We start from the raw sequence: 25,003 nt of genomic DNA, 5'->3' as shown, positions 1-25,003 counted from the left end.
CTGGTCCCCCGTTGAGCCTCTCTCTGGTGCCATGGGAGGAGCGACCGCAGAGAGGCTGAGACCCCTCCTCTCAGGGCCGGCCTTGCCTTCCACGCCTGGCCTGGGGCACCACCGGCGCCTGCAAGATGGAGGCCAGGGGCCTGGGGAGACCGATCCTCGCCTCCCCCTCTGCAGAGGCCGTCTAAAGCCACGCTTCCTTGGCAGAGCCCAGCGCCAGCTGGCAGGTGGGCATGGCCTCCTGACCTCCTTCAGATCTGAACGTGGGAACGATTTGGCAAAATGCATGTTTTTCAATCAAGGAAGCTATTTGACTCCCCGAAATTACACATTTGCTCCTTTTTGGGCCCCACAGGTGGCTGGAAGCCAGAAACTGATATACCTGCTGCTCACAGATACACCTGCCCTCCCCCCCCAATTTATTCGGCCAGAACCTCAAGCAAGTGACACCCGTTCTCTGCCAGGCCCTGCCAGGCTCTTTATGCTGAAGGAAGCCTATCCACGTGGCAAAGAGGAGATATCCGGGGGGGGACAGAGGGGTGGGTACAGGGGGTCCTTGACTTACAACCATTCATGAGCTGCGCCTCATGGCCAACCCCGAATGGCCGCAGCCTGGGTCTCCAGGGCCAGCTCAAGAGGGGGCATCCTGGCACGGCTGCTGTGCCAAGATCCAAACCTTGGCAGCTGGGCATCCCTCAGGTCAGAGCCTTGAAAAGACGCAGGGCCTGGAGAAGGGGGGCTTTGCTGCATGGCAGCCCCTCTCTCCACTGCTTGTGAAAGCTGAAGTCGGACTCTCGGCTGAACAAAGGAAGCTTCCTCCAAGCTCCGTTCCCACATGACATGCCAGGGACTCAAGGGATGGGCCTCTCGGTCCCCCCACAGGACCCAGTGAAGCTAATGAAGTCTCTTGAACCGGCCGCATCCCCTGAAGGTCTCTGGAGATTCTCAGCCACCCAAAGGGGCTCACCTGGACTGTTTCTCCTCCGGAAGTCGTTTCTCTTCCCATCCAAGAAGCTTCTTCAGTCCCCCCCCCATCCAGCCCGAACGGAAGAAGCTTCTTGGGTGGGAAGAGAAGCGACTTCCGGAGGAAAAAAGACACAGGAAGGCCCGTCGTCACCTTGGGGACATCGCAAAACCTCCTCTGAGCCCCAACGCCTCTTCTCCTCTAAGCACCGGCCTTCCCTCCCCACCATCGGGGCCCACGCGAGAGCCCAGCCCAGGGGCCACCAACCTTCTGAGAGCCAGGCTGGACGGCCGTGATGTACACGGGGTCCACCAGTGGCTTTGGCCGCTTGGCCGACTCCTCGATGATGCCCTGCCATTGCCTGGGCAGCCCCGTGAACTTCTGCTCCTGCTGGTCGTAGCCCGTGTGGACCCGGTGCTCGAAGTTGGAGGGGGCCGAGATCTCGATGCGCTTCTTCCTTTTGGTGAACATGGTGAGGTTGGCTAGGAGACCTGGAAGGAAGAGGGGAAAAGATCTTAGTGGAGGGAATCTTCTTATAAGTCAGCAGCTCGAGAGCCCAGCGTGGGACCCCCCATCCCACCCCGTGTTCCCACAAGGATCCCCTCACCCCCCAAGACTTAGGGCTTCCTAGTGAGCGTGTCAGCAGCACAGGAGACCCCCGTTCAGGAGGGGAGGCCAATGCTCTCTCCCTGCTGCCAGGGGTGGCCCAGGGCTGAGGTACAGCACCCATGGGGGGCAAGTTCAACCCCCCACCTCCCCGTGAAAGGCAGAGCTGAGCAGCCTTCCCTCCAAAGAGTGCAGCTTGACCCTCAGCCTCAGCAGCTTCCTCTGGGTGGCTGGGCTGAGTTGGGGATGGAGAAACGGGGAAGCTCAGAGGGTGGAAGAGGGACGGCGAAGGAGGGGGGGGCTGCCGGCATGTCTGATGCTGCCCTGCTTCTTAGAAACCTCTCCTGGCTGGAGGAGCGACGGCTGCTCCACTTTAATGACTCTGTTTTTCCAGTTCAGTAACGCCAGAGACAGCCAGAAACTCCCCCACACCCACCTCCATCCCTCCATCCTCAGAGCACGTGGGTTTCCCTCCTCCTCCTCTGCCCTCCACAGCCTGCCTCGGCCCCCTTGCTCCCCTGGGAAGCCGCTTCCACCTGAATGCTCCAGGCTCCAAAGGGGACAAAGAGTTTTTTGGGGGGTGTGAGGGGGGGGTGTGTCTGGTGGCTTCCTCCTCTCGGGGAGCCTTGAGCTGATCTCATCCAGATCCCAGCCCTGGGGATCCCAAAGGCGTTCCCGGGATCAGCTGCAGAGACTCAGCACTCTGCCGCCTGCTTCGCCAATCCGGTTGGACCGGTCCTTTCGTCAGCAAAGCCTCCCCACCCCCTTCCGCTTGCCGAACTGGGCCAGCAGGCCTCCCTTGACCGAGACGGGGGAAGGCAGAGGAGGCAGCCGTTCAGGAAGGAGCAGCAGTGAATCACGCCGCCATTTTTGTCAGGGCGGAGGAAGATCAGGCGGAGATTTAGAAAATCAGGTGTCCCAGGAAGCGTAAAATTAGCATTAGAGAGAAAACCTGGGTCCGAAGAGTTCGTGTTAAGTAGCCCCAGGACTGTTTGGACCTGGAAAAGGTTCAGAAGGAAGAAGCGAGGGAGGAACGGAGGATTCTCTCCCGTCGGTCTCCTTCCTATGAGTGGAAGGGGAACCCAAAGGAATCTAGACGGCTAATCCCAAAGGCTGCCAGGCGTCATTGCCTCAGTGGGCCTCTCTTCCTTTCCTGCCTCTTCTTCCGACTGGTCAAATGCCCCTCCCGGAGCCTCCGGGACTTAGCAAGAGGCTAAAGGTGAGTCACCTGGCACAAACACACCTGCGTTCCCAGAGGAAAATCTCGGCCCGGTCTAGAGGGCCACAAGCGAAGACCCTCCTCTTCTAAAGGGCCTTTCCCTTGGCTGCAAAAAGCAAACCTGCCCACCCACAGCCGGGTTGGGATTGCAGCCTCCCCTCTGCTGGCTGGGAATTCTGGGAGCTGAAGTCCACAGGTAGCAAAGGGGCTGAGCACCCTGGTGGTGAAGCCTATACAGAGGAGCCAGAACAGAACCACAGAGTTGGAAGGGACCTTGGAGGTCTTCTAGTCCAACCCCTGCTCAAGCAGGAGAGCCTCCACCCTTTCAGACAAAGGGTGGTCCGGTCTCTTCTTAGCCTGGATCCCTACGCTGCCCACCCTTAAAGCAGAGAGAAGGGAGGGGTGTGCAAATATTCCTCCCCCGCCCCTTAGAGCAGTGGTCTCCAACCTTGGCAACTTTAAGACCTGTGGACTTCAACTCCCAGGGTTCCTCAGCCAGCAAAGCGAATGCTGGCTGGGGAATTCTGGGAGTTGAAGTCTGGACATCTTCAAGTTGCCAAGGTTGAGAAACACTGCTCTAGACAGCCCCCACTGGATCCTCAAGGACCTCTGAGCTTGCACTTCTCGGGAGCCCCGCTTGCTTCCGTGCCCTTCCGCCGTTTCCACGCCCTTCCCATCGCCCTCGCCAGGCACGGGAACAAAAGCCACGTCTCCGAACTCAGACGGAGGGAGGGAGGGAGGGCCGTTGCACAGAGAAGCCTGCAACAAAACCACCCCCAGATTCACGCCTGCTTCTCTCTCCGTTGAGTGAGAGAGGAAGGGGATCCCGGAGGGGATTCAGACCACAAGGCACACAGGCACAAAAGTCGTGCTGGGAGGGAGGAGCCCCACCTGCCCCTTTCGGGCTCCAGACAACGAAGCCCCTTCGGCTCAGGCACGCGGCCCCACCCCAGTCAATCTGCAGAGAGATCCAACGAACCCACCCCCCAGGCAGGTAACAGCTCCGAAAGCAACCCCTGCCCCAACAGCCCCCCTTGGTCCTGGCCATAATGGGAATGAAAAGTGCCAAGTGGGTGAGGAAGGAGGTGCCCTCCTCCTTCACGGGACGCTGGCAAACCCAGGCAAACAGGCTTCTCCCACTCCAGGCTCCCGAAAGATGTGAAGGCAGGAGACCCACACGCACTCGTCCTCGGGGGGCTTCATCGTGCCTGGCCTCGTGTCTGCCTTTGTCCACAGGCTGTGGCAGCTCAAAGGATGCTCCTCGGCCCTCCCCTCCTCTTTAGGGCTTTTCGGCACATCCCTCCCTCCCTCCGCCCCAGTCCACTGTCCTGACTGGGCAGGTTCTCCACACTTCTGGCTCTGAAGCACAAGCTCCTTCCTGGTCACTCCCAAACGCTCCCAACTTTCCCAGACTGAGTTTCAACCACCAAAATGCAACGGCAGTCCTCCTTCCCATTGTGCCTTCTCTCTCTCTCTCTCTCTCTCTCTCTCTCTCCCTCTCTCTCTGTGTGTGTGTATCCAGACATCCATCTCCTCTCTCTCAGACATCCCTGCAACCTACTAGTGCAAAAGGGATTCTGCCTTCCTGATGTGGCTGTCGTGGCCCACTGAATTAATATTCAGAGTTAACGCTGCATCTAAACTTTAGCCCATAAAACATCACGCTCTTTCCTGAGAAAAGCACAGCAGTAAAAAATGTGCACCAGCCTTGTTGGCAAAGCCTAGGATAATCCACAAAGCGCTTGAGCATCATTGCGCAACAGGGAGAGGAAACCCCCCTCCCCCCTGGGAAGGCAGTGGCTGAATCTTCATTACTAATTCATGTATTCATCCATCCGTCATATTTACATGGCTGTCAAAGGATGCTGGCAATCAAGTGACTCTGGGCGGTTTCCTTACAAAGGCTCCCATCCTCTTTATAACAAGCCGCTGAATCGGCTTCACTCCACAATTAAAAATCAATTTTAGGAGCCGCAAGTTAGCGGGCCCATGAATGCCCTTTGACTCGGGGAGAATTAAGAGGGGCAAAAGAAACGGACAATGTTATCAATCCCGGCTTCTGAGCTGGCATGTGCCCTCACAGCAAAACAGCAAGCAGCACCTGATCACAAAAGCATCAACCTGTCACGTCTGAAGGCAAAAACTCCTCTGGGTTCAGACCTTTCAGAAATAACGGAATAATGGGGTTGGAAGGGACCCTGAAGGTCCTCTAGTCCAGTGTTTCTCAACCTTGACAACTTGAAGTCCACAGGACTTCAAGTTGTCAAGGTTGAGAAACACTGCTCTAGTCCAACTCCCTGCTCAGGCTGGAGACCTTACACCACCTCGGACAAGTGGATCTCCAATCTCTTCTGAAAGAGCTCCAGTGATGGAGCGGCCACCCCTTCTGAAGGCCATTTGTCCCTTGCTTCTTGCATCTTCCTTGGGGCAGCCCCTCAAACACCGTCGCCCGGCTATCCTGTCCCCCTCTAGCCCTTTCCATGGGAGTGGTCATTAATGGACCCCAGGGCTTCTACCCAGCTTTTCATAGCTCACACGCCTGATCGCACTTGGCTGGGGTGCGTACAGCTTTACACCCAGTTTGGGAGAGCTTGCCAAAGTTTGCCTGCCTCGTAAGGGTGGGCTTTAGTGATATCCAAAGAACTGCTGCCCTCGAGTCCACGAGTCCCTTCACATGGCCTGCACAGCATGGCTCATGACATTAGCATGGCTGGCTGGGGAATTCTGGGATTTGAAGCCCACCCATCTTAAAGTTGCCAAGGTTGAGCTAAACAGACTTGCACCAAAAAGAGAAAGGAAGCCTCCAGCTGTGCTTCTTCCAGGAGAAATATGTGAAATGTGAAAGAAAAAAAAACAAAGAGAAATCTACATTTTCCCACCGTGCTCATCCCGGCAGCCTTTGGGACACCTCAGAGAACTTTATGGCCATTCGTTCTGCGGGGCTGTTCTTTGAAAAAAGGGACTATGTCTGAACTCCTGTCCACTTGTTTCCCGTGACTCTGAAGAGCAGGCAGACACGAATTCTCCCCAAAGCAAGAACCAATAGGTGCAATTTGGGCGTAAGGGGAAAAAAAAAACCATGACCCGAATCTGAGCACTCAGATCCAAAGCAAAGGAACCCACAGGGGGGATCTGCAGGAGGCTCGAAACTTCAAGTCTAGACCACTGGAATTCTAAACTCCACGCATCATTCGAGTTCAGTTATTCAGCTCCAAATCAGGAAAAGATTGCTAAAATGTAAAGCAAACCACCGGTGAATAAGGCATACGGCAGTGCTTCCCAACCTCCGCAGTTTGAAGACTTCAACTCCCAGAATTCCCCAGGCAGCGATTCCATTTTTAAGGCCTGCTGACTGGGGGATTCTGGGAGCCGAAGTCCACACGTCTTCAAACTGCCCAGGTTGGGAAACGCTGCCGTGCCGTCTAAGCAGGAAGGGGAAATACCGCTGGTTGAAGTGAGCGCTGAGCGGTCCAGCTCTAGTCAATCATCCGGGGGGGGGGGGGGATTTCCCCTGACTCAAACAACCCTCCTCCTTTCATCCTCCGGCCGAGGCTGCAATTATTCCCACCCTCCAATTGAGCCTCCCTTACAATTCTGATCAGATTCATCCCTGCAGGGAGACAGTTGGCGGCCCCCAATTGCCTGAGTTCCCTTTCTTCATCCTCTGTGCCAAAGTTTGCAAGAATGGTGGGTCTCTCCTTCAGCAAGATTATTAAGAGTTAATAGCAAGGGGGGGGGAGAATTCACACACACACACCCCTAAGTCCACATCACATCAAATCAGAATTGCACAATTTTCTTTCTTGAAACACTTTGTGAAAAAGGTTGGGTGAGGCAGAAAGAAGCAGAGAAGGGTTAACAATTTGGGGGAAAAATTCCCCCTCTGACTGAAGGGAAAGCTATTTATTTCTTTATCAGATTTATATGCCCTCCGTCTCACTATCCGGACTGAGTTGAGCCATCTGGGGAACTCACATCCAACGGGTATAGCTCAGTCCTGGAAGACCTACTGATGATGCGCTCTGTAAGTGGGACAAAATGCCCTCACCAAATTGTGACTGTGGGGCCGAAAAGCAAACTACCCAACGTTACAGTGCCAGAGACCGGACCGGAGACGTTGCCAATTCCCTGGCAGTGACAAATGAAGCAAAAAATAATCCCTGTAATCCAGACATACGTTTATAATGTTTAGACTTCCTACTTCACGTTTTGTATCTTTACCTTTTTTTATTGAAAGGTGATGTGAAAGTGCCATATGGCCCAATAACAAACAGTCCTCACCTGGGCCCTTCCTTGTCCTCTTACGGACGGAAGGATCCTGAGGCCGCTTTGTACCTGCGGATCTCTGAGCAGGATCCAATCAAGGAAGATAAAAGGAGGAGAGCCATGAAAGGGATCCAAACCCAACCTCCGAAGGGAGCTGTTGTGATCAAGCCCTGGGTGTCACTTGGAAGGCGGCCGTTTAGGGCCGGCCTCGGAAGGCACAGCAAAGGCCGGGCTGCTCTGAGTAAGGGGGCCCCGAGCAAAGCCCCCCCGAGCAGAGGTCAATATGCGGAAGGAGTTTTCTTCCCTTTGGAGCCGTGCAGATGCCAATACTGAATTCCTAATTCAAAAGACAACATTCTCCCCATTGCCTGCCTGGGCGAGAGGGATCCATTCATTTAAATCAGTGGTTCCCAAACTTGGCAACTTTAAGACTTGTGGACTTCAACTCCCAGAATTCTCCAGCCAGCTCTCTACGGAGATTAAACATCTGCCCCTCAAGACAGACAAGAGATCCCACCGCTTGAATGAGTTCCAGGTCTCTGGGCTGGTCGTCCCAGGCCTCTCCTGGGTTGCAGACTTTCCTTTGACCTCGTCCCTGCTTTTCTGCCTTGCTGGGGTGGAAAGAGGCCCTTCCTTCACTGCAGTCACACACAGGAGGAGGTTTTGGTCTGGTGGGGAAGGCTCCAGCTAGAGGTCAGGGGGCTGGGAGTTCTAGTCTTTCTAGTCCTGCCTCGGGCCTTAAGGCCAGCTGGGGACTCCGGCCCAGTCCTCCTCCCTCAGCCCAGCCCTCCTCACAAGAGTCTGTCTTACCTATTTGATTTGATTTGATTTATATGCCGCCCTTTTCCCCAAGGGGACTCAGGGCGGCTCACAATTCATTTATTTGACTTATTGAAGCCCTGCCCATCTCCCTCACAGAGGTGGGGTCGCCGTGGGGAAAATAGGAGGACAAAGTAGTATGTTTGCTGCCTTATCTATAAAAATAATCAAGGTGTGATAAAAAAAAACTAAAAGATTTATGCCAAGAGTTTCCAACTTTTAAACTTGTGGACTTCAACTCCCAGAATTCCCAGACGGCTCAGCTGGGGAATTCTGGGAGTTGAAGTCCTCAGGTCCTAAAATTGCCAAGGTTGGACACCCCTGATTTATGCCATAAAGTAACACTTTTTGGCAAATAAATAATTCAGCCATACTTTAAAGCAGTGGTTCCCAAACTTGGCAACTTTAAGACTTGTGGACTTCAACTCCCAGAATTCTCCAGCCAGCAGAGACGAGAGACTGTGCAGCTCCTGGCAGATCCCTCCTGCTCTGGGATGCCCCAGATCACCCCACCAGAAGGCAAAACAAGAAACAACGGGGGGAAACTAATCAGGGACAGAAGCAACCTGGAACGGAGGAGAACAATTAACCAGTGGATCAGCTTCCCGGAGCTTTCAAGAAGAGTCCGGAAACGACCCAGGCTCTCCTGCTCGATCAGGGGGCTGGACTAGAGGACCGCCAAGGTCCCTCCCAGCTCCACTCTGTCCTGGAATAGATTCCTGAAGCAGGCGCAGAGGCCGGGGCTGGGAAACCTCTCCTTTCTAAAACAGCGCCAACCGCTGGCAAAGCCTAGTGGTCTGCTAACTGCCCTTCCCGCCCGGGCCGGTTGAAGCCAGCAGCCTTTCTCCCCGCTGGGTCAGACTGCCCTTATCTGCCTGCCTTGTTTGATTACTCAGCCATAACCAACACTTTTCCACAAGCTTGGATAAACACGAGAGCCGAGCACGCCCACAGCCACTAAGCGTACACCCAGCAGTTAAGATCTTGCCACTGGCTGGGAGTAGAACTAGATAAGTACAACCTTACCAGGAAAGGAAAAGAAAGAGACCAAAATGGAACGAGCCAGAAGACTGACAAAACATGTTTGTTTCAAGAGCCGAGGGTGTGTGTGTGTGTGTGTGTAGAGGAAGTTGGAACTCCTGCCTACCAGAACGGGCCAATCATGAAGGCCAAGACAAGAGACACAGCAGAGCATGAAAAGGAGCCTCACCCCTCCTTTCCTCTGGAGCAGGGATCTCCGAACTTGGCAACTTTTAGGACTCGTGGACCTCAACTCCCAGAATTCCCCAGCTAACGGATGTGGATGCCGGCTGGGGAATTCTGGGAGTTGAAGTCCACAAGCCTTAAAAGTTGCCGAGTTCGGAGGTCCCTGTTCTGGGTGGGACTACAACGCTCTTGGGAGCAGAAATGGAGGAGCTTGGCGGCTGAGCAAAGCTCACTTGACTGACCCTCCACAAGGCCTGCAGCCTTCAAGAGACCCCCACCCCACCCCCCCTCCTGAAGAGCTGGCTCCAGGCAAAAGGCCCGTCCTGCTGGCCTGGCCTCTATTCCGCCCTCTCCCCTCTGCTCCAGGGCACAAAGCGGCACATGGGGCTGACCCCAGAGCCCGAGAGTGCCGGCTCCTCCAGGCGACATGAAAGAGTCTCTGGAAGCGAGGCACAGCCAGGGGGGCCTCTCAGAAGGGCAATTCCATGGGGGCTCCTCTGGGGCAGGGCCCCCTGCGCTCTGGTGTCCGGCAAGGGGAAGGGAGGGGGGGAGGAGGAGGAGGAGGAGGAGGCCAGGGAAGATTCAGCCCTTGCTAGGCAGGAAAGAAACCTGCAAATTAACTATAAATAGCCGGGGGGGGGGGGGGGCAGAACAATCATTATCTTGCAAAGCCATTTTTACCTCGCTAGCTTGGCTTTCAGTCCTAGCGTGAAATTGATGGATCTGTGGACGGCCTTGTTTTCTTTGGCTGGAGGGAGGGAGGGGGGGGGCTTTGCCGTTTCCCCGGGTAAGCAGAGCCGGGCCTCGCCCTGCCCCCTGCCCTCTCTCACCCAGGCACTGCCTCTCCCGCTCTCTTGGGTCTACAGCAGTGTTTTTCAACCTTGGCAACTTGAAGATGTCCGGACTTCAACTCCCAGAATTCCCCAGCCAGCATTCGCTGGCTGGGGAATTCTGGGAGTTGAAGTCCGGACATCTTCAAGTTGCCAAGGTTGAAAAACACTGGTCTACAGCACCTAAGATAATAATACCTGCCCAGGTTTCTCACTTCCTCCTAACCCTCTCCTCAAAACTCACCCGACCCTATCTCCCAACTCCAAGCAAGCCTTCTGCAGGGAGACGCATCCTTCCACCGTGGCCTCCTGGGGCCTCAGCTCTATCCTGCAGAGACCCCGCCATTCTCCATCTCGGAGGGTCCGCTAGGAAGGCATGAAGCTGCTTCAAAAGCTTATTAGCTTCCAGAGAGATTCCCTCCGCTTCAAAAAATAATAATAATAAAGGCTGAATTTCAGAAACAAATTGGATTATGATGACAGGATCTTTAAGCTGCCGAGGAGTTATCTGTAATTGCTTTATAAGCTGCTTCGCTCTGGAAGATCAGGTGTGATTTTTTTTTTTTAAAAAAAAGGAAATCCAGAACTCCAGGAACACGTCAGCCATTCAGGCAGCACAAATCTTTCCAAATCTTAAATGATAAGCGGGGGGTTTAAGACAGTGGCGTGAAAGCCCCCCTGGCCCAGATGCCACAGAACATAAGCGCCACAAATGGATTGAGATGTCAAACTAAGTCAGGAACAAAACAAACGGGGGGGGGGGGGCAGCTTAGTGAAAGGCGCAAGACAGACCACCACTCCTAGCTAATAACGAATAGGAACTAACAGCCCCACAGAGGCCTTGGCAACTTTAAGCCTGGCGGGCTTCAACTCCCAGCTTTTCTGGCTGGGGAATTCTGGGAGTTGAAGTCCGCCAGGGTTAAAGTTGCCGCGGCTGGAGAGCCCTGGGCTAGGAAATGGGTTTGGATCAGATTTTCTGACCTGAGGAAGAGGAGGAGGAGGGAAGAAGCAGGCTCTGGCCCTTCCTCCTCAGCCAGGTCTCCCCACTCTTGGTCAGCTTCCTTCTTCCTTAGCCCCACAGCCCCTTCCTCAAATTTCCTCCTCTCCATCTTGCCCCTGTGACAGACGGAGGAGAGTCTGGGTGGCCCCAGATCCAGGCAGGGCTGCCCACCCGCCCACTTTCATCCCCCTGCCAGTTCAGTCAAGGCAGAAGGTCTCGATAAAAGGCCGGCACTGTCCGATGCCCCCCCCCCCGGGCTCCCAAAGGCAGAGGGCGAAGGGACTGTGCTGGCACCCTGGGATGGAAAGGAAGCCCTGATTACACATTAGCTGCTGGTTCTGCTCTTCCCTCCCGTTCTCAGGACTCCCTTTCGGGAGCTGCTTTAAGAGGCCGAAAGAGATAAGCCGCAGATAAGAAGCAGGAGCTGTTTTAAGAGAGCCCTTTGCCCCCAGAATATTGAGGGGCATGAATTCCAGAGAGTTCAGCTGAGAGAAGGGCGTGCCCGCTGCCTGTGCCCTCAGTGCCCAAGGAAAGCCATGCTGTGCCTTCTTCCAAAGGGCCCTCCTAGTCTTAAGCAGATGGCTGGAGGCGGAAGGGGGGGGGGAGAGAGAACACGGGGCAAAGGGAAACCACCTCCCCCTACCAGGCTGCAGGGAGGGGAAGGGGAAAGGGAGCAACCGGAGGGGGGGGGGAGAACCCATTCACTCACCTCTTGCATCGCTGCACTTCCTGCAAAGCCAACTCCCGGGGGGGGGGGGGGGCTGGGGAGGGGGGCAGAGTAGGGTGAGGTGGGGGGAAGAGAAACTTCTTCTCAGCTCCGCGTCTCCTGGCTTGGCCGAGCAACAACCGATCCTCAACCCAGGAGGCAGGGACGCTCCTTCCTTCCTTGGCTGCTGTGCAACCTCAAAGCCCGGCCCACAATGGCCGGCCTGCTTGGCAAGGGGAGAGGAGGAGAGCGCCCCCCTGTGGCGGTGGGGCGCAGGTACACACGGAGAGGAGGGGAGCCACAGGTTGCCAGGTCTCTTTAAGGTCTTCTGAACGGAGGGAGACGGTTTCCACACAAGGACTTCCGACTGAATCTCTTCGGGCAGAAAACCTCTGGAAGCCAGATGCCTTTGGGGGTCTTGGGGGAGGGGTTTGTCTCTCCACACACGCTCAGAAGCTCCCCTTCCTTGGGGCAGAAGTGCTCATTTCCGTGTGGAGCCGCTTCGTTTCCCACCCACTCTTATTTGCAAGGGAAAAGCTGCCACCGTTTCCTGCAAACTAATGGCCCCCAACTAGTTTTGCTTCCCACCACCGCAAGAAAACACACAAGCAGATAGACGGAGAGAGTTTCAGTCACACACACACACAGACACACACACACTCCTCGCCTGTGACGTAGTCTCGGGTGAAACCCGGACTCTGGACCCTGCTCCCCCCCACCCCGAGTCTCGGTTTCACTTGGCCCCGCTTCCACTCCATGGGCACAAAGAGCATTCAGCTACTATGTCGGAGGAGGCACGGAAGGGAGTGGTGCGCGGTTCCCAGATTCAAGGATAACAAGGGGGGAGGGAGGAGAATTCCCCAGGCAGCGTTCAGAAGGGGGGAGCCTCATCCTCCCTTCATCCTGACCCAGACTTCCAGAAACATGGATCTGTCTTTTATCCAGCATCTAATCTAACCTAATGCACAACCAAGGTTTCAGAACAACCTCAGTTTCTGTTTTGGAGGAAGATGACAGGAGATTCCTGAAATATGACTAAAGAGAATAAGAAAGTGTAATCGTAAAAAAATCTGTATTTTTTAAAATTAAACTGTCTTACTCTAATTGTATTTAGATCACGCTAAAGATAGAAGACAACGCATTATTATAGGTGGAATTGTCTTTAGCAAAACACGTTTCAATGTTTAATACTATTTTGGCAGCCTTTTCAGAACAGACACGATTCAATGGACCCCAGACTTAAAAGGCAAAAGGAAAACTGTGCCAAAGCCTGACTGGGGAGGGGCAGGCAGGGGGTCTCCCTGTTCCTCCCATCCGAGGTGTGTTGTACTTTCTTTTGGGGCAGGAGACAGTCGACCCCCCAAAGCAGTTTTGAACCTCTGCCCCTTCCCCAGGATGGCCCCTCCCTCCCAAGGGTGCAGTCTATCTGATTTCCTTGGGTGGTTTTGGTAGGAAGAGCCTGTGATCCCACAGAAGAGGAAAGGGTTAAAAAGGGCCGGGAGATTTCAGCCAACAGCCAATGAGGCGGCAGCGTTTGAAACCAAAAGGGCCAATGGGCAGCCTCTGATGGTTACACATCAAAGACCAGAGGGGGAGGGGGATTAGGGGAAGGAGGAACTCCGGCCAGATCCTGAAGGTGGAGAGCTGGCAGCAAATGGGCAGAAGCTGGACCCCCCCCAAAGGCGCCCTTCCAAATGCCCAGGGGATACGTGGGCGTCCCAGAAGGAAGGAATTTAGCAATCCCAGAATCAAAGAGGTTTCGTGGCTGAGAAGCCTTGTCCCGTTGCCTTCGGAAGAAGCACCTTCGGGGCAACCAAGACGGAGGATCTCCAGAGACAGACGCCCAGGTCACTCGAAGGCCCATGCCAATTTACCCTCCCCTCCTGCCTCCGGCATCTGCACAGGCAGCCTCAGAGGGCCTGCCCCACCTTTAAAAGAGGCCAGCCGGGAGGGGAGAGGGGCTCTTTCCCATGTTTCCAATCCCTTCGGTCTAACCTGACCCCAGAACACCGGGACTCAATCACCGGAGATAGCTGGAAATGAGGATTCTTGTACAAATCTGGGGCTCTTTAAATCATGAGATTAAATACTTTGGGCTGTGATTTTCTAGGAATCTTCTTCATTGCAGTGTGAAAATGGCTAAATTATTTCCCCAGCTGCAAAGGCAGAAAAAGGATCCCACTTCCTGGCTGCCCTGCAAAACAGCCGAAGTGACCAAACACTTACAAAATACTTGCAAAGAGAGTCACCTGGTGGCGAGATGGGTGGCGAATCGATGTAATAAAATAGATGAATAAAATCCTGGGAAATGATTAATTATAAGCTGTTGACTTTCCCGGCTTCTATTCTGCAGCCAAGGAGATCCATCCGCTAACCCAGTGTTTCTCAACCTTAGCAACTTGAAGATGTCTGGACTTCAACTCCCAGAATTCCCCAGCCAGCGAATGCTGGCTGGGGAATTCTGGGAGTTGAAGTCCGGACATCTTCAAGTTGCCAAGGTTGAGAAACACTGCGCTAACCCATAATTGCCCCCAAAGAAAGGAACAATGTCGGAAGAACTCCTGCCCATCACCCTCTTTAAAGGGCTAACTCAGCTTTCTGGGGGATTCCGGGGTGCAGAAGGCTGGGCTCACCCCACTCAGCCTTTTCCACCCGCACAGAAGGATGGGCTGTTTAACTTCAGGGAACATTCCAACAGAATGTAGACTTGATTTCCCTCGTGGGCTGAGTGATGGAAAAGGCACCTCAAGGTCGGCCATATAATTTCGGAGGAACTGGGCACACACCTAAATCCTAACAACGCAGATGGATCAGAGTAAATAAGCAGCATTAGGAATTGGGGCCATCAGGTCCCCTAAAGGAAAAGGACAGGCAGGCCGTGGCTTACAATCATAATTGAACCCAAAATCTCTGTTGCTAAGTGAGACAGCTGCTAAGTGAATTTTGCTCCATTTTATGGCCACGGTTGTTAAGTGAATCTGACTTCCCCACTGACTTTGTCAGGAGGGGGCAAAGGGGGATCACATGACCTGGGACACTGCAAAGGTCATAAATACGAGCCAGCTGCCAAGCTTCCCTATTTTGATGCTGGCTGGGGAATCCTGGGAGTTGAAGTCCAGGCTTCTTAAAGGGGCCGAGCTTGGGAAAGTCTGCATTTTGGGAATAACTTTTGCATCCAAGGAGGATCCAAGGTCAGGCAGACAAAAGAGTTTGCCTCCATCCGCCCCCTGCAAGTGGCAGTGCCACCCCCAACGGCGGCGAGTTCGAAGTTTTAAAGCAGCTGAAAATTCCTCTTCACCTGCCGATAATCCTGTGGCCTCCAGAAGGAATTTGTAGTAATGACCACGGTAATGCAAAGCTTACTCCAAGCATTAATTGCCTTTTGAAGAGTCTATCTGTACATCGGACTATGCGCAGGATGGAGGTCTATTCTTCTGTCCGCCTCCCAGGGAAGATTCTGCCCCCCCCCCCAATATATTAGCCAGGTCACTACGGTTTTCAAAGCGTTTAATGGGAGCAGAGTTCTTTTCTCCAGCTGTGTGTCTGTAATGGCATTTCATCTTACCTGACAATACAGGAATTGCAAGGAAGAGAGGGGCAGGGAATAAAGTTCAGAAAAGGTCCTTCCCCCCCCCCCCTTATTCACAGACACCCCCCCTCCCCCAAATGATAAATGCACTTTCTAGCAATTTTCCTGCCTACTTTGCTGTGCAATCATTGCTTCTAGTGGGCCAACCGGGTCATAGCCAGTCAAACTCAATGGCTGTCAAGACGGACACCTGCATACCATAAAAATAATACATAGTCAAGGAAATAGCTTGGCACAATATGCGGGTTTCCAGAAGTTGTACTGCAAATGTGCAGGCATCGCTTGAGTCACTTCCTCCATGCCGGCTGAGGGATTCTGGGAGTTGCAGTCCACAAGCCTTAAAAGTTGCTGAGTTTGGAGACCCTTCCTCTATTAGATGAAGGAAGGGGAAACAGTGTTTGTGTGTCAAACAAGACCCTGATTCTAACCATTTTGAAAACCTCCTTTGGAAAATCTCAGAATCCCTCCTGAAAAACCAGCCTGCCAACAATTCAAAATGCAAGTGAAAGTGATTGGACCAAAGGTAGCCCTTTGCTTCCCTTTCAGTCTGTTCAAGACGTACACAAAATTCTCATACATATAATTCTCCAGGGGGGGCAGGGGCCAAGAACTGCAAAGCCTACTTACTTCCCAGCTTTTAAAAGATTCTGTCCCCCTTCAGACCTTGGCTGAAATCCCTTTTGTATTTATCCTGGGAGAATTGTTTCCACACACTTTCCACTTTCCTCCATGCGTGCTTAATTGTATGCAGCCTCCTCCTAGCATCCTCGTTTTTTAACCTCCCTGAAATACGGGTGGGGGGAAAGCAGCAGATAAAAACTTCCCTGTGAGCAGAGAGAGCAAAGCTTCTCACATCTTCCCTACCACCTTCCCTCCTTATCACAAAGATACCCTTGACAGTCACACCGGCTCCTTGGATGAAGGATCACAACCATCGCAGCCCCTTCCGGGCGGGGGTCTCCCTCCTTCACGAAGGGCTAATCTGAGCTGCCCTCACTCACACCTCTGCTGCCCTGCCATCCTTCCATACTCTGGGGCAGGGGGAAGAGGAGGGGTCAGGCCTGGGGAGAGCTTCCAGTGTTAGAGCTACAGGCTTCTTCTTGAACTGAGCAGTGGCAGCTTTCCTCCAAGCCCCCAGCCCAATCCCCCCTCACCTTCCTCCTCATCTGGCCCTGAAGGCCAGCTCCACTACAGCTTCTGGGGGCCCCAAAGGACGAAGAAGCTCGGACCCCTCAGAAACAATAAGAAGCCACAGAAAGCACAACAGAGAAGGCACTTCAGAGAAGGTGCGAACGGCACAGAGACCCGGTGCCCACTCAGGCCCTTCCCACGTCCAGGGCCAGGCAGCCTCCTGGCTCCAGTTCTCCCTGCCCTTCACTTTCCCGGGAGGCCCAAACAGACCATCAGCGCAGGCACACAGACACGCCAGCAAAGCTGCATGAAACCAGCCGCTCCGGGAGATGCAAGCAGGCCTGGATAATGTGGCTGCAGGCGGTGCCTGGAGAAGAGGCCGGGCGGAAGGAAAGCACGCCAGGAATGCAGGGGGATCCGAGACCTGCAGCTCCCGTGGCCCCCAACTGGGGGCCTGCAAGGCAGAGGGCGTAACTCTCCTTCAACGCTTCCCAATACAACCCCCCCCCTCCATTTCGCAGAGCTTGTGGCTGGTAGCTCAGGTCCCTCTTCCTCAGCCTCAGGGCCCCCATTCCAGAAATCAAAGCAAAGCATCCCATGGAAAAGGAGGAGGAAAGTGCTCGCCTCTCTTATCGTCTCCCGAGCTGTGAGTGGCACTCAGCCCAACCACAGCCGAAGAACCAGCCAGGCTCCCTGGCGGAGAAAGAGCCCGGAGGCCCCTTGAGTCCAGCTCAGTTTCAACTGACCGACAGCAGCCGAGGCTTTAGGCAGCGGCCTCCCCAAAGGAGCCAAAGGTTGATCCCGACAGCCTTCATTCTCTGCCCCCCGAGGAGGACACCGCGGTCTCCCCCAAAGCTTCTTCGGCCGAGATCCGACCGGGGAGGTGCTCAGAAATAGCCCCTTAAACTCACATGGAAACAGGGACCCTCCAATGCAGCTCAACAGCCGGAAAGCCCCTCGGCTGCCGTCTCCCCTGGAAGGTCCTGAAGCCCCCGAGGGGGCTCAGCAGAGCCTTCCTGCCCCTCAGAAGCCGCACCCAGGCGGGGCCTTTGGGCCCAGCCGCCTCCTTCCCCAGCAGAGAGCAGCCCTGTCAGAGGGCTGGTGGTGGCAGCAACACTGCTCTGCCAAATAATTACTCTGGTGGTAATTAAACTGCGAGCTAACTGAGCAAGACCCTTAATTACTTCTTTGCATCATTACTGGAATTACAGAGCGGTCTCTCCCCTAAACACACACGTGGGGTGATGGGGTGGGTGGGAGAGAAGCAAAATGGGACAGAGCTCCCCGCCTGGCTGCTAATTTTCATTAGCAGGGAGCAGAGCCATTACTTCCTACTCTTTAAGCAGGCTTTCCTTCCTCCCAGGAGAAGCTCCCGCTCTTATTCAGGGACTTTTCGCTCAGCAGCCGTGGCACCAGGCCAGCTCCACGGGGCACCTGCACCTGGGAAGTGCCGCTTCCCTAGTCCCTCCCTGGTAAAGCAGGAGCAAAGAGGCCGAGGGCCCACCTTGCCGTCTGCACTTCTCCCAAGGACGCAGCTCCCCTTGTTCCCAACAGAGCTGGGGAAGGATGGCCCTTTCGTGACTTGTGGACTTCAACTCCCAGAATTCCTGAGCCAGCGAGGTTCCCAAACGTTTTGTCCTCTCCTCTCCTTCCAGGCAAAGCAGAGACCCCAAAGGCCGCTCTGGCGTGGAGCTGCCAACATGTGTGACGTGTGGGCAAAAAGAACCTAGCATGCCACCCACCCCGAATGGGATAACCAGGAGGCCCTTGAGACTTCAGCCACAGGTCAGCTTACCTGTGAACGTGATTGGCAGCTAGGATTCCTAACCAGAGCCTTTTTCACATCCAAGTTCTTTTTCTGAACTGGGGGTTTCAAGGAGGAAGCCCAGTATTTTAAATGCCAGAAAAATTCTAGCAGCATTCTCCCAACCAAGCCTGCTGAATTTAGAACAAAACACCTTTTTCTTAGTTCCCATATATATCATTACAGTTCTATAAAGGAGCAGGTCACAAGAAGGTTTATTCCTTCTTCCATGCTCTACAAATTTAGAACAGTGGGAGGGGGAAGACTCTCCGTTCAGGCTTAAAATACCTTCTGTTTCTCTTTCTCCCACTTAGGATTTAACTTTTTTTTTTTCATAGGAGGGAGGAAAAATTGGCACACACATTGCAGCCTCACATTTCTCCCTCTGCCTGTCTTCTGAAATCTGTTGTGGGAATTTTTCCTCAATAAACTAAGCCCCCTTCTCTTATTCCACTTCTATGGGTCACCCCAGAGCCTGCGAGAACAAAAGGGGTGCCGGATTGCAGTTTCGCAATTGAAGAATTAAGGGCAGCGGGCAGAAAAGCTTCCCCTACCTGGAACGCCTCCAGATGGATTAGATGGCCATTCCTGTAATCTTTTAGCCAGGAGTCTGGGGATCAGCAGAGCTGAAGTTCAATCTACCTCCAGTTCGGTTCCATTAAATGCTCCTTCTTGGATCAGCCTTATATGATCCCTTTGAAGAAGATCCCTGCAGTCCAGTTTGTGCAATCCAGAATGCCAATCACTATAGCCAACTTATTACTATCCTACACGTGGAAATAACTCACGATGTACCTCAAAACACACCCAAGTGCAAAAACTGTCCTGTCCCCTCCAATTTAATAAAAATAAAGCTGGTGGCAATGCTACAATTTTTGCTATTTGCCCCTGCCTACTATTTCTGAAGCCTATAACAAGAAAATCTTAAGTTTTTGATTTAGGTAATTTTGCTGTTATTTGCTGGATTTATTTAAACAGAACAGAGCAGTGTTTCTCAACCTTGGCAGTTTGAAGATGTCTGGACTTCAATTTTGCTGGCTGGGAAATTCTGGGAGTTGAAGTCTCTTCACACTGCCATTGGTTGTGGAACACTGGAACAGAAAACTAACAAGTTACCGGAATATAATGTTTTTGGTATTAATATTCCACTTTATTTAGGGCCCAGATAGTTGCATCCACCTAAGCTGCCCTACCCCCCTTGCTTGCCCTTTTCCTTTGTTGAAAAAGCCCCCATGTCCCCCTCTGCCATTCGGAGAGAATGGCTTTGACGGCCTTACATAATCAGACTCTTCCCGGGATTTGGAATAAGGCAGCAAGGCAGCTCCCGCTTGCCGTCTTCTGGCTGGCCCCGAAAGGATCAAAGAGGAGCCAGGATCCATCTGCTCTCGAAAGATTTGTAAAAACAATTTCCAGGCTTTGCAGAGAAATGCAGAACAAAGGCATCTAGGAAATACTTCACCGGGGGGGGGGGGGGGAATTGTTATCTAATCCAGTGTTTCTCAACCTTGGCAACTTGAAGACGTCTGGACTTCAACTCCCAGAATTCCCCAGCCAGCATTCGCTGGCTGGGGAATTCTGGGAGTTGAAGTCCAGACGTCTTCAAGTTGCCAAGGTTGAGAAACACTGATCTAATCCAAGACAAAATGTCAGGTCATATTTGACATACCCCATGTTGGAAGCTCCATCCCACCACTGAATTATGCTACAGAGTGTTTTTCAAATCGTCACCCAGGGATCCAAGACTCCAAGGACGGCATGTTTAGGCAATGGGCAGGCTTGCTCTTTTATCAGAACTGGAGCCTTTTTTTTTTTAGGACACAGCGTGGAAGAACTAATGTTTTCATTAGCAAAAGCAAAGAATCTCCTTGTTGACTTTCAGAATGTCCTGTATTGACATTTTCACCCCGGAAGCGTTTTGCCAGGCTGAGAAGATGGGGGGGTCTCTTCCCCACCACGCTCCCTAAATTTGAACCTGAAGATTTCAGAGAAAGTCTCCTTTGAAACAAGCTGGACCACTGGGCCAAGAGCTCTAACCCTTTTGTAAAAAAACGAAGCCACATGTTTCTAACTTTTAACAGGAAAGAACTTCCAGTCCTGAGAGAAACAGACCAAGTGCCAAGCGGGTGTCCTTCCGTATATAAATGCAGTAAGCAGAAGCTGCCAACCGGACCTCCTATCTCCTCTCACAACTTTCCAAATATAGTAGCTGTTTAATCTTCTGCTTCTCTGGGCTTTCTTTTCCTTGTTTTCTGGAAGAGAGATCCTGCTTCCTTTTCAAGTGGTTCCAAGTTTGCAATGGGACTCAACGCAAATCATCTCATCAAAATAAGGCCAACAACCAGAGACCAGTTTGTAGCTAGACTGCTCGTTTTCTGAAACATTTTGAAGGGCTTCTGAAGCTATCAGTATGTTCGATTATCCTGGGATGCAAAGCTCTGCATTCAAGTTGTTTTTGTCGACATGTTCAAGGGATAAACCAGAGGCTGAAAGAGCTGAGAAACAATAACTTTCTGGCAAGACAAAACTTGTCTATATACCGATCTTTATAAACAAATGTTTGACTCAACTTGTATATAAGGGAAAAAAAGGCACTGGGCTCTTTGGAGCATAAAATTCAGAACAATTTCTCAAACAAACATCAGTATACAACCAAGATATCCCAAAATTCCTTATTAGCAAAAATGGTAGTTGCAAGTCACAACCTCAAGCAGACAAATGACCCTTAACTATGAAAGTGAGCCTACACTAATATACCACCCCAATATATGGAGCCTACACCAATGTACCATAAACAGCAGGGTGTGTCCTACTTACAGGTGCCAAAATCTTTCTCTGGACTCATCCTGAAACAGATCACCTCCGCCATTCATGCTCTAAATCTAACCTTTTTCTCCCAAGACTTTTACCTGCCAGAGTATTCTCAAATTACATTTATATTACAGGTGAAACTCGAAAAATTAGAATATTGTGCAAAAGTTCATTTATTTGAGTAATGCAACTTAAAAGGTGAAACTAATATATGAGATAAGACTCATCACATGTAAAGCAAGATGGTTCAAGCCGTGATTTGTCATAATTGTGATGGTTATGGCTTACAGCTCATGAAAACCCCAAATCCACCATCTCAGAAAATTAGAATATTACACGCAATCAATAAAAGAAGGATTGGACCTAGAACAATATCGGACCTCTGAAAAGTATAAGCATGCATATGTACTCAGTACTTGGTTTTCTTGCCAATCAAGCACAGTAATCCCACAGTCATTGAACCAGGTTTTAGTACTTTGGGCAAAAGTTGCTCTCATCAGAAAGGAGGACTTTGGACCACTGAGCAACAGGACTTTGGACCACTGTGCTTCATTCAGACCAGGGTCAACGCAGCCGTCTACCAGGAGATTTTGGAGCACTTCATGCTTCCTTCCGCAGACGAGCTTTATGGGGATGCTGACTTCATTTTCCAGCTGCCCACACTGCCAAAAGCACCAAAACCTGGTTCAATGACCGTGGGATTACTGTGCTTGATTAGCCAGCAAACTCACCTGACCTGACCCCATAGAGAATCTATGGGGTATTGCCAAGAAAAAGATGAGAGACATGAGACCGAACAATGCAGAAGAGCTGAAGGCCGCTATGGAAGCATCTTGGTCTTCCATAACACCTCAGCAGGGCCATAGGCTGATAGCTTCCATGCCATGCCGAATTGAGGCAGTAATTGCTGCAAAAGGGGCCCAAACCAAGTACTGAGTACATATGCATGCTTATACTTTTCAGAGGTCCAATATTGTTCTATGTACAATCCTTCTTTTATTGATTGCATGTAATATTCTAATTTTCTGAGATTGTGGATTTGGGGTTTCCATGAGCTGTAAGCCATAACCATCACAATTATGACACATCACGGCTTGAACTACCTTGCTTTGCATGTAATGAGTCTTATCTCATATATTAGTTTCACCTTTTAAGTTGCATTACTGAAATAAATGAACTTTTGCACGATATTCTAATTTTTCGAGTTTCACCTGTACATCACAAAATCTAGAAGCCTTTAAATATAAAGTACAGCTTTCCACAAAATGATATAAAATAGACTTCCAAATATTCAGAAGAGTCTTTTTCTGGAAAAAAATCTTTTATACAGGACAACATATCATCTATAAACCACTTCAGTAGAATTCTTTTGGACACCAAGGCTTGTAAAGTGTAGAACCTGAGCTTCTCCAGCCCTTAAAATTCTTTTGATTTACAGCCAGGCAGGATTATCTGCTAGGCGTTAATAGTGCTGCTTTCTTTACAATCAGAAACCAATTTTGCAGTTTATGAATATGATGGAGAGATTCATTTCAAACCTGTAAGCCAAGAGTAAATTCTTGAAAGAGGCTTACAGACTAAGGATTCACGGCAGCTTGCTTAAGAGAGAGAGAAGCTAAACAGGTCAAAGGGGCCATGGAGGGCATTTTGTAAGAGCAGGCTTAGCTCACCTAGGAACAGCCCCCTTCCCCAAATAAAAAGGATTGGATTAAACCCCTTATCCACCTGTGAAAATCTGAATACAGAATAACAGAACTGGAAGGGGCCTTGGAGGTCTTCTAGTCCAACCCACTGCACAAGGAGGCCGGATACCCTTTCAGACAAATGGCAAAAAGCGATTTTTGGAGGCAAGCAGTTCCACTGATTAATTTTCCTCGCTGTCAGGAAATTTCTCCTGAATTCTGGGCTGTTTTTCTCCTTTGGTTGTTTCTTGTTCTGCCTTCAGGGGCTTTGGAAAATAAGTTCAACCCCCCCCCCCTTCTTTGTGGCAGCCCCTCAAATATTGCAGGATTGCCATCATGTTTAGGTTTAGGTTTATGAGATTTATATGCCGCCCTTCTCCCAAGGACTCAGGGCGGCGTACAACATTAAAAGAAACACATAATACAAAAGTTTTTTAAAAAAATAGAATATCCCAAACAAACCCAATTAGAATTGACAATAACTGTTTGACAATAATTGACAATCATGTCACCCCTCGTCCTTCTCTCCCTTCGGCTAGCCCAGTGTTTCTCAACCTTGGTGACTTTAAGTCCCGTGGACTTCAACTCCCAGAATCCCCCAGCCAGCATAGCTGGCTGGGGAATTCTGGGAGTTGAAGTCCACAGGACTTAAAGTCAGCAAGGTTGAGAAACACTGTTTTAAGGCTTTTAACAGGCTTTTAAGAAGGGACTGGACAGCCATTTGCCTGGAATGGCATAGCTATGCTGGCTGGGGAATTCTGGGAGTTGAAGTCCACAGGACTTAAAGTCAGCAAGGTTGAGAAACACTGTTTTAAGGCTTTTAACAGGCTTTTAAGAAGGGACTGGACAGCCATTTGCCTGGAATGGCATAGCTATGCTGGCTGGGGAATTCTGGGAGTTGAAGTCCACAGGACTTAAAGTCAGCAAGGTTGAGAAACACTGTTTTAAGGCTTTTAACATGCTTTTAAGAAGGGACTGGACAGCCATTTGCCTGGAATGGCATAGCTATGCTGGCTGGGGGATTCTGGGAGTTGAAGTCCACAGGACTTAAAGCCGCCAAGGTTGAGAAACACTGTTTTAAGGCTTTTAACAGGCTTTTAAGAAGGGACTGGACAGCCATTTGCCTGGAATGGCATAGCTATGCTGGCTGGGGGATTCTGGGAGTTGAAGTCCACGGGACTTAAAGTCACCAAGGTTGAGAAACACTGGGCTGGACAGTCCTGCAACTATTTAACTGTTTAGATTTACGTAATATAAATTTATACGCCATCGGACTCCCAGGGAACTCCGAGCACTTTACAAACAGGCGATTTGTTTTAAAAGTATAAGGAAAGAAGCAAAGTGGAAACTTTGGGGGTTTCAACTGCCGGTGCCCCTCAGGGCCCAGAGAGAGCGACGAGAGCAAAGCCTTGAACCCCGCCTGAGGCTCGGGGCTGAGAAAAGCCGGCTCTGCAGGAATCCACCTGGGAAAAAAGGCACAGCCACCTGCCCGGATCTCGTTCCCACAGGCCGCTCCTGGTCAAAGGCAACAACGACTCGCAACCACAACCGAGCCCAACGTTTCAGCTGCTAAGCGAGTTTTGCCCCATTTTACGACCTTTCTCGGGTCGTAAAAGCAAACCCTTGCAGTTGGTTGTTAAGTGAATCCGGCTTCCCCCATTAACTTTGCTTGTCAGAAGGTCGCAAAAGGGGACCGCGTGACTGTGGGACACTGCGGCCGTCGTAAGTGTGAGTCGGTGGCCCAGCGCCTGAATTCTGATCAAGGACCATGAATGGAGGCTGTGGAAAGACGGTCCCAAGTCACTTATGCCTGGGCCGCTGTAACCCAGAACGGTCACTAAACGAACGGTTGTAAGTCGAGGACACCATAAAGCAGCTCCTCCCCCAAACTCTCCAGGCCTCCTTCAGGCTCCGCCCGGGCATCTCCGCGTGGTCCCCCGTCCACCACCACCACCACCCGCCCTTCAACGCGGGCCAACGGCCAGGCCCTCGGTCCTCCCACAGGGGCGCCTGCTTCGGCCCAGACTCAGGAGGCCCCTCAGGCGACGGGCTGCCCCACCGAAGGACCCCCGGCCGCCCACCGCTCCGCTCGCTCGCTCGCTCACCCGCTTGGTAGGCCGCCGACCCCTCGGTGCTGGCGCCGCCGCTCGCCCGTTAACAGCCGCCGCCGCGCAGGCCGGTCCCGGTTCGGTTCACCAGCAGGAGGAGGAGGAGGAGGAGGAGGAGGAGGAGGACGCCATTTTGGGAGCCGGCCAAGCCGCGGCCGGCAACATCCGGGGACAAGCGCCTCCCCGTCGCCTGGCGACAGAGGGCCCCGCCCCGCCCGGGGAGAGGAGGGGTCGCTCCCGATTAGGCCTCGCCGGGCCGGAGAGCTCT

General features: G+C 52.1%; 1 protein-coding gene across 3 annotated transcripts in view; it reads right to left on the bottom strand.

The window, feature by feature from the left end:
• The window catches only part of PAK4 (p21 (RAC1) activated kinase 4), a 36,150-nt gene extending 11,254 nt beyond the window's left edge, over positions 1–24,896 (bottom strand). For 2 of the 3 annotated variants that reach the window (XM_087727148.1, XM_087727150.1), the window contains exons 1-2: positions 24,733–24,896; positions 1,229–1,452 (exon numbers count right to left, since the gene is read on the bottom strand). In XM_087727148.1, the coding sequence (XP_087583274.1) occupies positions 1,229–1,432 (204 nt within the window). In that variant the 5' untranslated portion in view covers positions 1,433–1,452; positions 24,733–24,896. Of the gene's footprint in view, positions 1–1,228; positions 1,453–11,616; positions 11,649–24,732 lie in introns of those variants that run through there. The other variant, XM_087727149.1, reaches the window with a different exon arrangement.
• Positions 24,897–25,003: the final 107 nt, after the last annotated feature.

The sequence above is a fragment of the Thamnophis sirtalis genome, unplaced genomic scaffold (genome assembly GCF_051295495.1).
Source record: "Thamnophis sirtalis isolate CommonGarterSnake01/CBP01778 unplaced genomic scaffold, rThaSir2_p1.2 scaffold_13, whole genome shotgun sequence".
NCBI classification, from domain to species: domain Eukaryota; kingdom Metazoa; phylum Chordata; class Lepidosauria; order Squamata; family Natricidae; genus Thamnophis; species Thamnophis sirtalis.
Note: the sequence above shows the minus strand (reverse complement) of the source record. Positions and strands in the feature narration are given on the sequence as shown.